Raw genomic sequence first — 13,768 nt, 5'->3', positions numbered from 1 at the left:
ATAAGGATGCAGCTGTTGCTATAACAACTAAAACTCAAACAGTACTCTTTCAAGGCCTCTCTCTCTGCCTGCATGCTATTTTAAAGTTACAAAGAGCATAGCAGAATAAACACAGATCCTTGCACACAGATAATAAATTACAGTGTTTACAAACTGCAGATAAAACTGTTGCTAAGTGTGTAACTTATGGATCTTTCTTTTTCTAAATTAAAAATATACAGAAACCATACAGTACCATTTGGCCCAGGAGAGAGGTCTTCTTTTCTAACAGATGCAGAGGGTAGTAGCTGGCACAGACCACCATTTGTGGGACCAGTGGCAGCTCACAACCTACAATGGACAGAATGAAATCGCACTGATGGATGAAACCAGAGTGTATAAATGCTATTAACCCTCAAAAATAATAAATCTTAGTAAAAAAATAAATAAGTAATAAATAATCTGAAATATAGGGGAAATTGTATGTAATTGCACAAGGTGTTCCACAACATATGTTGCATGCTTTCACATTTTAAAAAATAAATTCTTTCCATTTAGGATTTAACATTTAGGATTTAACATTTTTACTATTATGAAATTTTTCTGCAATTTTTCATAATTATGACTCCTGCTATGTCATCAGAGTAATAACATTACATGATTTTGAGGTTATATTTAGAAAACACAAAACAGAGTGATGCATTAGGATGAAAGTTGGCCCAAAAACTGTTTATATTATACAAGAATTGATTAGGAATTAGGGAATTAGGGAATGATATTGACATTACAGAGACTAATGCTAGGCTATGGCCCCACTGAGCAGCCATGTGAGTTTGATTAGTATCTATTTAAATTCACCCACACTGTGTAAATAGCATTAAAAAAATTCATTTTTCACTCGTAGTTATACGCCAGGCATAGACAATTTGGGGACTGGTGCCAAGTTAAATGTGCATGTTCCCTTCTTTCCATTAATCACAGTCAACTGAAGAGTATGTGCTACTGGGAATTTGTGCCATCATTACCATTTTAATAACCTTGCAACGCAACACCCATGCGCCGACACCAATGACTGCCACCAGCAAATTATACAGATTATTATTGATGAAAGATGAAAGCAAAGCGACATTTACTGGGTGCTCTTGGCCGTAAGGCCGGGGCAAGAAATTGTGAATATTAGGTGCTAAATCAATATTTTTATTTTAGAAATACTGGTAAACAACTCCTATGATGGAATTCCAATCATGGACTTGACAAGTGGACAGTCAGTGAATAATCTCTTGCACCATGTTATTGAATCCCTACTTTACATTCTAAATAGCACACCACAAAGCATATCAATTACATTCTATGGGGATTTCAGCCATCAATATCTCCTTATATTTTTGCCCATCACAGACATAATATCAGTTATCACATTTTCAGAAATTCCATACACATATCTAATATGCTCTACATTAAATAAATGATAGGATGACATTTTGCCCTGCGGCTCTCCGAACGGTTTGGAATTTTCAGGTCTGTAAGGGTGCTGTCAGAATCAGAAAAAACAAGCGCTCATTTATTCATAACAAAATGTGCAGGGAAGACCACAGTCTCATTTTATATGAGAACAGAAATGAAACCAGGCGTGAAATAGCAGGTGGAGCCCGAAGGTGGGCGATGTGGTGCAGACGGAGTGAAAGACGACACATCCACTGCGAGGAGCACACAGGGCAGATAAATAACTTCACTTAGGTTTACTAAAAATGTCCTCACGCTCCATGAATGATGCACAAACTTTGCCCTCATTATTGTATGAGCTGGGCATTATTAATCCATGTTTTCAAAAAGAGTATAGAGCGTTTCAGTATAAGAATAAAATATTAACATCGTAACCCCTTTTTGTTTGAATAATACATTATGAAGGAGAGCTGGAGAGGGATTCACACACACACGCAAACACACACACACACACACACACACACACACACACAAGGAAGCACGCATGCACGCGTAACTTACTTTCTGCTGTTGCCTGATTTGCTGTGTTCGCCTGTACTGAGGAGGGTCGATTGGCTTGGACTGATTTCCTGCCCTTCTCCCCATCTTTTCCCCTTTTCTTTGCTGAATCTTTGCCATCATCAGAACAAAGAGAAAACAAGTGTAACTGAGGTTGATTTTTTTTTTTGCCTAATCTAAATTACAGCAGGTATAAATGTATTTGCCATATAAATGCAGATTTCTTTCCAACATTCACTTGAGCAGAATACTGTTGATAACTAGCAAATACCATAATGTCTCTGTGTTCACTCTTTTTTTGTCAGTGCCAATTAGATTGTCTGCCTAATTGCTCAGGGAACCCATTAGCAATTGGTGGTACCATTAGAAACCTACCAGATATATTCTGAAAAGAAAATTGCTAATCAACAAACTGAAATCTTTGTGAAAAAGGGTAAACTCTGCCAGTATAACTTAATTTTGTGAGCAGACTGAATCGATATCTGAAAATGGATGTTGACTGCCTTTTAATCTTTCTTTGATTTGTGTCAAGCCGATGAATCCAGCTGTCTGGAATGGAATGCAGGACAGTTTTAATTTATTAATGCCTTATAAATCTGATATGCTGGAGGTCTTTCCGTGCAAGTTTAATTGAAATGGCACAATTAAAAGCACTAAAGAAAAATAGCAAAATATTACAAAATTCTCCCTAAGGGGTTTTATGAAAAATGATTATGCAGTAGAGGCAAACCTTGTAACTATGACGTAATTCCTGTATGGCAGTATATTCGCTGCATGGCAGGCGGCTCCTCACCTTTCGCTCTCTCTGGGGATTTGTTTGCCGGTGGCGATTCACTTTTGCACTCATTCAGTCTGGAGTCATCCTCTGTGGCAGAGTCTGGAGGGGATGGCCTCTCCTCCGGGCTCTCCTCTGTACACTGAAACTCTGGGATTGTTTCTCTCAAAAATTCCCAAACCTTACCCTGGTATCGGGACCTAAAAAGATTTGCACGCACTTTAGATCCCTTGGCAAAAAACAACTGTAAATAAATACGTTGCATATGGCCAGCTGGAGAATGATTTTCAATTCATTCTGCACCAGTGATGTACCTGTGCGCATCAAGCTCAAACACAACTCGCTCGACACAAACCATGTCGTTTGGTCACCGTGCGACTCTTGGATCTGGTGGCACTTACAGCTGAACTCATCTGTTGCCAAGCGACAACTTTGTTCTGACTCATTTATGCCTGCGTTTAGAGAGTCAAATAAGACATTATCTTTTTTCCTATTCAGATACCAACAGCTTCTGTTTTGATTTTTAGAACAGTTCTCTTTTTTTAGTATGCCATTTTATTTTGTAATAATGACAATGAGTTTCTTGCTAAGCTGTAAAGGGACTGTTTTATCATTTATGGTTGGTTGGGGGAGTCTCGAAATGCTACTACTCTGGCAGTGCACAAGCATGGAGAATAAGAACAGCTGGTAATAGAAGTGTGGATATATCATGGTCTGATAAATCACACTATTCTTATGTGTACAATCACTGCAAATTCTAATCTTGTGTATTAAAATTTAAACATTTATATGCATGCTTGTTTAATGAGGCCCCTGGGCTTGTACAATTGAGAAATCTGAATTGCTTCACGATATAAATGGATGATATGTCAATTGTAAATGACCCTGGATAAGGGCCTCCGCTGAGCAATAACTGCTGAGCTATGTTGAAGACTTCAAGGAATTATAATTACTTTACAAATACCATTAACTAACTTTGGTTGAGATCTGTACTGTGCATCCGCACATGTACCAAATGTAAAATGAGCAAACAGTAATATCATAATTATATAATGAATGTACAGTTTAGCAGAATTGTTTAGGAGGCAGAAAATTATAATAATGTTAGTACTAGAATTGTTGGCAAACTATCTGATGTATCAACTCTACATGAAAATCATCTGCATGGAAAATGAATTCACATTCATGAGAATCTTATACAAATGTAACAACAAGACATGATAACCAACAGACGCTGAAGACCGCACAGCTGCCATGCTGATGACAATGTATTTGGATTTCAATAATAATGCACATGTCAGCAGCAGATCAAAACAGGGGCCAGTGACTTCCACTTGCTGAACTAGCTAATCTCAGTAGCAGCAAAATGCAGACTCCAGCTGTGTTTGCTAGGGAATAAATTACTAATGAGCTCACATCACTCAATACTCACTTGAATTACTACAGTAACATTTAACTGTGAGGAAAAAATATTACAAAGGTACAATGTGTACCGGTTTGTTTTTTCCTTTTCCTAAAACAGACCCTCTGACTGAGTTCACTGATCGCGTCTCCAGGGATACCCACTAAACAAGGAAACGCATCAGAGCGTATAGTATGAACTGAACAAAACCAGAGAGGAGTCCCACTAGAATGCTAACACCATATGAAAACAGCGCCGGCCTTTAAAATTCATGCAGTGCCTTAGTGTCTTTACTGGAAGATGCAGTAGTAGCCAATAGGTGAATGGCCAATTAAGAATGTTTGGCAACTGCTCAAACAAATATATTTTTTGTGTACCTTGAAGTATATGCATGGATTGTTTTTTTTCCAGTCACAGTTCTAAAAATTCACAGATTTTCCCAATAGGACTAAAAAGACCACAAAAGAAACAATATTCCCATATACAAATGGTAATATGCTCTATGTATATGTGTATGTGTGCATATACATATACTCAAACCACTCCAGTACTCCCCCTCCCACAATCATGCTACATTCTGTCGCTATGGACCTCTGCTTGGAAGCAACACAATGCATTATTCATTTGAATATATTGTGTTGGAATGAATGAATGTCATTGTGAACACTGGCAAATCTACTTACAGTTTTGATTGGGCTTGAACTGTCTCTGGAAGAAGACTTCCACTGACCCATCACCCACTAATAACATTTCTAAGGAAAACATTATCTGCTGGACCAGCCTGTGAGAGCCTTGCAATGAGCCGAAAGTTAAATAAAGAAAAAATATTAATGAAACACTACTGCTACTGAGCTGCACAAAAGGGAGAAAAACATCTGGCAAGAAATGGGTATGATTATGTTGCAACACTTCCTTCTCTGCAACAACAACAACAACAAATTTCTACAGGCTATGGGATCCATGCACAGCAGTCTTTACATACAGGCTGCATGAAAACCAGGATTCCCCAGGCCTAGCTGTTATACCTGTGTGTAATCTGGTGAAAGACAAACCTTGTCATTTAATTAATCAAGGGGTTAATAAGTAAAATATTAAAGGTAGATTATATAAAAAAAGCCCTACTGTAGAGGGATGAGCTCTGGTATCCAGCCAGTAAGGGCATGTATGACTGTGAACTCTCCCACTTCCCTCCTCTGATGCAGGCTCACGCTGAGAAAAGAAACACAATTAACACATGGTCAGACCGTTACCGAATGCGCGCACACACACACACACACAGACACACACACATACAGCTTTTGGCTGTTTGGTAACCTAGCAGCGCTGAAAAGAGGAATATTCTCACAAGGGAGTAAACCAATTACTGCAAACATGTAGTGTTCAGGTGGACTCACATAAGCAACAACAAAGCTGTTTTTTACGAGAAAACTGTTTACTGAGCTGTCTGACTAATGGGAATCAGATGCATATACCTTTAATAGATAAATGCACTGGCTGCTTGATCCTTGAATTGCTACTATAAAAGAAAAGAACTCCCTTTCATACACTGCGGCACAGAGAGAGAGAGAGGGACACGTGCAAATTTGTTCTACCGGTGTTTTTCTGACTATCAAGTCAACAATCCAGATGGCAGTGGAGATAATTATGCCTCTTGAGACAGTATTTTCAACATGTCCAGTTTTTCATTAATTTATAGCAAAAGTTAAAAATAAGTTTACTTGTTTATTGTTTATATGTTTTCAAAAATTACTTAAATACAGCATTATTAATGCAAAGTCTGAATTGCCCCCTTCTCCCCCTGTGTGCTACAACAATTATGTTATATAATACACCTTTCAATAACCCAATTATTCATATGCTGTGGAGGCTTGTATTCTGCACGCTGGTAAGGTGGATGTGCTATCACCAATAAAATGAACCAACAAATTGGATTTGTGCTCACAAGCCAAAAAAGCAAATCATTAATGTGTGCCAATATTCCCCAGGTTTCACTAGGAGGGCATGCATTATAACACAGACAGCGAAAGCAGCACAGCAGAAAAAGCACAGCACATAAAGCACAGGCCAGATTACATCTTTTAAATGAGAGCAGTGGTGGAAAATATAATTACATACAGTATATCAACGTTACTGCAATATCTGTGCTGTTGGATTGAGAACAGTACTGATACCGTTACCTAAAATAAAATAAGAGATAAACTCTCAAATTGCATGGCAATGTTAAATATTATTGTACCACACCTGTATACCATATACAGTATGGTACTGTATATAAAATCATGTAGAGAGCATCTAGATTAACCCAGTATAAAGCCAAGTATAATCCCATTTAAACATTTTTCTCCTTACAAAGTATGAATTATTAAATATGGGAGAGACTGCTGATTTATTGAGAAGATGAAAAATTTACATCTTGACCCCGAGTCAACAACAAGCCAAACAACAAATAGCCCTATCACAGACAGCAGCTGCAGGATAACCTCAATATAAAAAATAAACCGTGCTTGTCATCATGAAATCAGATTGCATACAAGGCCTTCCATGTAATCATTTTCAGTGGAGGCTCTTGCTACAACACAATGGGAGAAACTTACTCAGTGTTTGCGAGTTTAATGATCGCTTTAGCCAGCAACATCGGCCACAGCTCTGCTTGTACAGATGTAGCAGGGAGCAGCATATTATTCTCGTCATCAAAAGGCAGGGAGTCGTCAACTGTGATCTTTCTCCAGCAGCCCTGGGGATCCAAAAGGGAACTTTTTAAATATTAATCCACTTGCCAATTGGAAAACGTGCTGGATTAGTAAATGGAGTTTATTCTGGTTGTTAATAATACAGGCTTTTGTTCGGCTCATACCATGGTTCAATGCTGTGATCTGACAAAATTTTAACTGAACGTGCGGACATTTAAACATCTAAAAACCATGTCCCTTCGGTCCAAGGAACAATACAGATAAATGTAACAGAACAATAAAAAACAAAGTAGCAAAGAAAATTTTGCGTTTAACAGCTCTGTGTTGCCTTGTTTAGACAGGTGTAGGTCCTGAAAATACTGCCTTGGCTGTACTGCACTTGCTGTGCAAGGCAGATGCCCCCTCCTCTGTTCAGCAGTTGCTCTCCTGGTGCATAATAGGACTTGCAGTGTGAAAATACTATCCACTGTTAGCTAAATAACTACTCATCGTGTTGTTTACCGGACACATTATGTTTTAGTGAGACTTCCCTAATGTAAAATTGGCAACTGCAAAAGGGGTGAAAAGATGTTTAAACTGCTCATATTTACTGTTCAGTGTACTGCATACCGTTCATCTGACCAGGTTACTTTTTTGAGAATATTCAAGCACATTTTTATGCGTTCAACAACCACATTTGTAAATTAAAAAAAATTAACTTAAATTTTCCTGAATTTTAGGTGAAATTATATTAATGTCAAGCTACAAAACATCACTACCTGCATACTTGAATTTAAATAAAGACACATTAAGCTGACATTAAAATCAATTACTCCTGTGGTGCTTTTGGAATGAAGGGTTTAATACTTTACAGCAGCAATTCACTTCATGTGCTTGACAGAAGAATACTTCAGCACTTTGCAGCTGGCTGGTGAGGGCCATCACATTAGTTGCAATTCAAAAAAATCTGGAAAGTTCTGTGGATGGTACTACAGTCCAGTACTGTACAGCAAGAACTCTGGCAACAAAGCAATTGTCTTTTTTTATTGATTGATTTATTTGACTTTTGGTATACAGGATTAAAGCTTTCAAATGGATCAAATAGATCTGGTGATGGGCGATTACAACCAATATACAAGACAGAACACTTTTCCTCTTAAAAAGTAGTAAGGGATTTTTTTCAAAGCAACAAAATTTCTGATGGCTTTCAGTGGCTTCCAAAGCCTTTTCCAATGGATTTTGTATCAAAAGCCTCCTGAAAATTACCAAGTTCCCCAAAGGTTCAGTCTGAAAACCTTTGCACACTGATCCAGTCCTTGAGTGACTCATGTCATTTCAGCGTCCGCATTAAAAGCCAACACAGTCCACGCCGAGCTTGCAGTCACTCTAATCACACCCCCTCTCCTTCAGCTGTCTGCCGTCTGCCTGCGGCATGATTTAGTCCAAGCCTTTAGACAGAGGCTGTAATTTGACTGACTGTTCACAGCTGTGCGTCTCCTCATGGCTGCTCTCAGGAGCTGGTAACCCTTTGCGGAAGAGGCTGAGCGTTCCGCGGAAGAGCCGCCTTCGTTAGAAACGCTAAACGCTGTTCTGTCACGCTACCCCATCTGTCAGATGCGTATGCTCGCATCCGCACCGCTCTGCTCTCCCCTGATGCAACGGTAAACTTATGGTGGCAGCTGTATAGGTACAGTGCTGCACTGTGCTGTCAACCCAGCTGTTTGTTGGGAGATAAGGAAGGTATAGTGCAAACGTATATGTTTTTGACAAGACGAATGTGCTCTATTGTATGGAAAATGCAACACAATTCCTCTACAGTGTTGCAGCAGTGTAGTATAGTGGTAAGGAATCATAACTGAAAGGTTTTTGGTTTGATTCCCCCCTGGGGCACTGCTGTTGTACCCTTGGGCAAGGTACTTAACCCAGAACCTCCTCAGTAAATATCCAGCTGTATAAATGGGTAACATGTAAAAAAAAAAACTGTAACCTGTGTAAGTTGGTCTGGGTAAGAGTGTCTGCTAAATGCCAATAATGTAATGTAATGTAAATTCAAAATATTACTGGATTTACATCATCAGTAATGTACTGCCTTTTTTGTTACAACCATGACATCATCTCAGATAGAAGAAGATACTTTTTGGTGTTATTAATTCTGCCTTAATTGCTGGTTGCCAAGCCTCTGTACATTAAGAAAAGGCTGAAGCAGATTTGTTTTGTGGTGAACAAAAGCCAGCTGTGTCAGATGAGGGTTCCAGTCCTGCTCTTAAAAGGCTGTGAAGACTACAGTCAGCCTAAATCAGGGCCCTGCACACTGTCACTGTACCCCAGTAATCGTGAGATCAGCCTTTTTACAGCGAGGCCCAAGCCCTTGCCAGGTAGCCAGGTGTGCTGCACTCCATATTAGCCTGGAGCCTGGGCTTAGAGATTAACATGGAAATAAGCAAACACTCAGGCACTTGCCCGGGTGTTCATTACAAATCCTACAACCTGTCACTGCGGAGGGCGAAAATGCAAATCTGGTACACATTTTTTTTTTTTCTGGAACGTGATGACAGCACTCACAAAACTCACTTTTACTGAGATCACATGGTGTAAAATGAATGTCCTCAGAACAGGCCTAGCAAATGTGACTGTGAACATATCTGTGGTTAGTTGCTGAGGGATAAACGTCTTAACAATAAACGAAATGATCCCACACAGATTAAGCTAAAATAACACAGAGTTATGACTCACCATCCAGAACAGTTTAACCACGTACTTCCCATAGATATTGTAGAGGGGCATGTGGCCTTTGGAGACTTTGCACAGTGAGTAAATATGCTCCCATGGTTTCCATTCTTGACGGAGTGGCTCTGATGCAGCACACTTGTTGCTTCCATTTCCATTACAGATTTTCCAAACAATATATATTTCACTGATTATCCATCTCATAAGCTATGGGGAAAAAACATGCCGCAATATTAGAGAATGGAATTGAGTTGTTTGGCTTTTTTATACATACCCAAGAACTTCACACAATATGTTTTTCATAACACAATATTATTGCCAACTTAATACAGGTACATCAAATTCTTGGAGAGCACTCATTTGAACAGATGAGGCAGGGACAGTGAGTACAGATAGATGTCTGCTGAATGGATGAGCCCTTTCCCCTGGGAGTCTCTGTCAGGGTGAATCTGGGTGCAGCTGAATCCCAGTGTAGTAGCCCAGGCCCCTGAGCTCCAGTCTGCTCAGACGGATACAGCACGTCCAGATGAGGAGGCACGCTGCTCACTCTGATCTAGACATTACCGTATCAGACACGCTGTCATAAAAAATAAGTTGCCTCTACAGATAAGTCGACATTATTGTTTACGTCATCATTGACGACATCATTGCCATTTTTTTTTCTCAAGGCTTATTTATTGGCTCAAATCCACAAACTCTGTCTTTAAATTGTGACGTAAATGTCAACTGTGAGCACTTATTAGAAGGGGGAACTTATTTTCCCTGACAACTCACCTTTGATAAGAAACCTGGAGGAAATGACAGTAGACAGGCCTAATCAGCCACAATATTATGAAGTGAGAGTACTGACATAATGAACAGAAAATTGAACTATGCAGGGAAGATGATCTAGAGTACTCACCTCACTACAAAGCAAGTGTTCATTTGCTGACATAAGGTCAAAGACAGATTCATGCTCCACTATAACAGGACCCTGGTGTCAGATGCATAACAAACAGAAACATTTAGAACTTGGAAAAACCACATGCAGACGTTCAATTCAAAGCAATTTTAGTCTCCTAGTCTCCCACAGCCACATGCATATGTATCTCGCCCCCCTGACTAAATGGCCACTATGCATTCAAGTAGACATTCGACATTGTTTATCAGGGTTCCAGCATTCACAACATCTTCTCAAAGTAGATTACCACCAAACTACGAAATAACACAAAAATTAATACAAGACTAAAATACATTTTATTAACGCGACAACATTCTTACTAATATGAATGAAAGCAAATATTCATATATTCCATTCCAATGTTCATACATCGTTTCCAGCCACGCAATTAGTAATCATTAATCTCCAGGACTGCCACATGCAACTCCTTGAGAAAGCGTGTAATCATGAATATTTAATTATAGAGTGTTAATGGACTCAGCAAATCACTAATCAAATGTGAATTAATTTCTCCAGAAATAATCACTGGAATGATGAACAGCTCAGGGTGTCCTCCGGTACGGAAGTGAAAGCATTGGTACCATTAACCTTAACTGTACCCAGCTCTTTACCTTACCTCACCTTTTTCCATTCCATTCAGACTAAAGAATACTGTGAATTCATGACTGAAATTTTTGTGCAAATTTTTAGTTCAGATGATTGCATCACAATGATTTTGCAGCATTTAGTTAGTTACATTTGTGATTGCTTTGTTATTCTACCAGACAATCCATGACCCATACTAATTGTTGCTGTTGAGTAGATTTATTGTAATTTTGCAACACATGCAACCATGCACTAGGCTTTGATTAATTAGGCCTATGAGGTGTTTGTACAACAATATTTTTGAAACTTTGCACTGTGGTGCTGTGTAATGACAATATTTCTCAAGAATTACCCTACAAAAATCAGACAGAAGTTGAAACATTGACCTTGGCAAGAAAAATCACTTTTAACTCTACCATCATGGTAGAGTGTGGCACCTCATTCAACTCATGAAGACCTGTGCTTTCCAAAAAATGTCCTGAGTGAGGAGTCCCAGCTCACACTTGAAAACCTACCAGACAGTGGGTAAATTGACTGTTAAGCGAGTTAATGGCAAAAATCCTGTATAGAGTGTTTGCTTAAAAGAGTTTAGCAACCAATGCTGGTTTCAAAAAGCATTGTGAGCCAAAAGAGGTGCAGCATATTATGGCTGGATAGAAATTAAGCTCAGGGAAGATTTTCTAGTCAAGGTCAATCAGTATTTCACTTTTGGTTTATTTTACAACTTGAAGGGGAGCTTTAAAGATAATAATAAAGTGCATGGTTTCAGAATGTTCAAAAAACCCCAAAGGTATGTTTTAGCAAAATCTGAGAGGGCAGGGCTACCAATGTGCAACCTTTGCCAAGAACTGACCAATACAGTATTATTATACCAATATAGTATTATTGTGGCCTTCAATTCTCAAAGGAGAACTTCTGCAAGCATGTGTGATGAGATTCATACTGTGATAATAACCTCACCTTTGTGAGTACATACTCCGAAGGGCGTTTCCATGAATGAACTTTCAAAGACGGAGGCAGCTCAATCTTCCCCTCAGGGTCCTCAAAGAATGGCTGAAGGTAAAGTTACAGGAAAAAAAGTTTGCACATTCATTCAGCCAGGTGAAAATAAGGCCACCAACAGGCTGCCTATTCACTGTCTTTTTTCAAATAGCATTCATGGAGTACCAGCGTAACATCTAATAACCATCAAAGGTATATCCTACACATCAGTGCTGCCCAAGGAAAACAATGCATGTCAAGGTGCATTACACTTCCTCCACATCAGATATTGAACTGCTTGTGTTGTGCTGTTCTATTGCTTCCCTTCTGGGCAACAAAAATGTTGTATTGCCTCAGCAGCCCATTTTGCAATCAAAGGTTACGCAGTTGTATTTTTTTTTTTTTTTTTTAGCATTGCACATGCGTGTTGTCCATGCGACAGTGTTTTTTATGCTTTCCCCTTTCACTTACAACAAATGGACTTTTGCCGGCTTTTCCATCTTTCGACCCCTTGGGTGCATCCCACTTTTCTGCATTGACTTCTGCGTCGTTCCACTCTGGCCAGACAGGCAACCTGGCTCTTCTCGGGTCCCCAGGCCCTTCTGAAGCACTGGCTACCAGTACCGATGCTCTAGCGTCCAGTAACAAAAAGCTCTGTTATGATGCAAGCACTCCACTTCCATGGCAAAGACTGGCAGTGACAGCTGTGGAATTCCAGCATATATACTGGCATAGTGTAGCATAGTGGTTAACGAGGATGACAAGTTCTGTTCTCTGCTGGGGCACTGCTGCTGTACCCTTAGGCAAGGTATTTAACCCACGATTGCCACATTACATTTCCAGTTGTGCAAATGGGTAAAAAAAGATAAGAAAGATAAAAGTGTCTGCTAAATGCCAATAATATAATGTACTGTAATATCACATACAGTATATTGTTGCCCTGTTCGCATATATTGTGCATTTTAAGATTTTAATGATTCACTTTAGTGTGTTTTTAACATTTTAATGATTTTTTTCTTCTGTTTCGCAAAGAGCAATGTTTGTCAAGTGCTGTCAACCTCAAACAAACAAATTCAGCACAAATGACAAGACACTTGTTTAGCGTTTATCAGACTGAAAATGCTGGCATCCTGGCCCATTAGTTGCTGATTGACAGCGGTGAAAATGCAGCGGACAAAACGAAAAGATGACACAAAAGGAAAGACTACGTTTTTACTGTCTTACAGAACCTGACATCCGGTAACAGGGCAGGGCACGATTCTGCTCACATACAATTATTTTAACGTGTGTCAGTGACACAAAAACTGCTTTTTTTCCCAACGAGTAAAGGGGATGAGCCGAAGGGCTTCGATTTAAAGCCGATACACTGGCATGATGCCCGGTGTGTTTCTTCTGACAAGATACCGAGTTTATCTCTTCTATCTTGTACGCACATGTCTGGAAATATCTAATCTTAGACTGAATAAGTACTATTGCAAAATACAGCTTTGTACTTGCTGCAGGGACAGAAACATACTTTGTTACTGATCTTACTATTGCAGCTAGGTACTGCAGTTAACACTTGCAACTTGCTTCACCTGGAAGAAGCTATCTAGCTGGCTTGTTACTAATAGGTAACCAACCGACTGCCTGCCACGCACGCTAGCGACAGTACACACCTGACTAGCAGGCTGATTCGTAAACCTTGCTACACAGGTAGAATACAGTAA

The 13,768-nt window shown here is 39.4% G+C and overlaps 1 protein-coding gene across 1 annotated transcript in view; it reads right to left on the bottom strand.

The window, feature by feature from the left end:
• The window catches only part of adgb (androglobin), a 43,117-nt gene that overhangs the window by 29,255 nt on the left and 94 nt on the right, over nt 1-13,768 (bottom strand). The window contains exons 2-9 of the mRNA XM_036550246.1: nt 12,552-12,690; nt 12,039-12,131; nt 10,455-10,526; nt 9,560-9,760; nt 6,752-6,891; nt 5,280-5,366; nt 2,774-2,955; nt 236-330 (exon numbers count right to left, since the gene is read on the bottom strand). Of these exons, the coding sequence (XP_036406139.1) occupies nt 236-330; nt 2,774-2,955; nt 5,280-5,366; nt 6,752-6,891; nt 9,560-9,760; nt 10,455-10,526; nt 12,039-12,131; nt 12,552-12,690 (1,009 nt within the window). The remainder of the gene's footprint in view (nt 1-235; nt 331-2,773; nt 2,956-5,279; nt 5,367-6,751; nt 6,892-9,559; nt 9,761-10,454; nt 10,527-12,038; nt 12,132-12,551; nt 12,691-13,768) is intronic.

This window comes from Megalops cyprinoides, chromosome 17 (assembly GCF_013368585.1).
Source record: "Megalops cyprinoides isolate fMegCyp1 chromosome 17, fMegCyp1.pri, whole genome shotgun sequence".
NCBI lineage: Eukaryota > Metazoa > Chordata > Actinopteri > Elopiformes > Megalopidae > Megalops > Megalops cyprinoides.
This window is presented reverse-complemented; position numbering and strand designations above follow the sequence as displayed.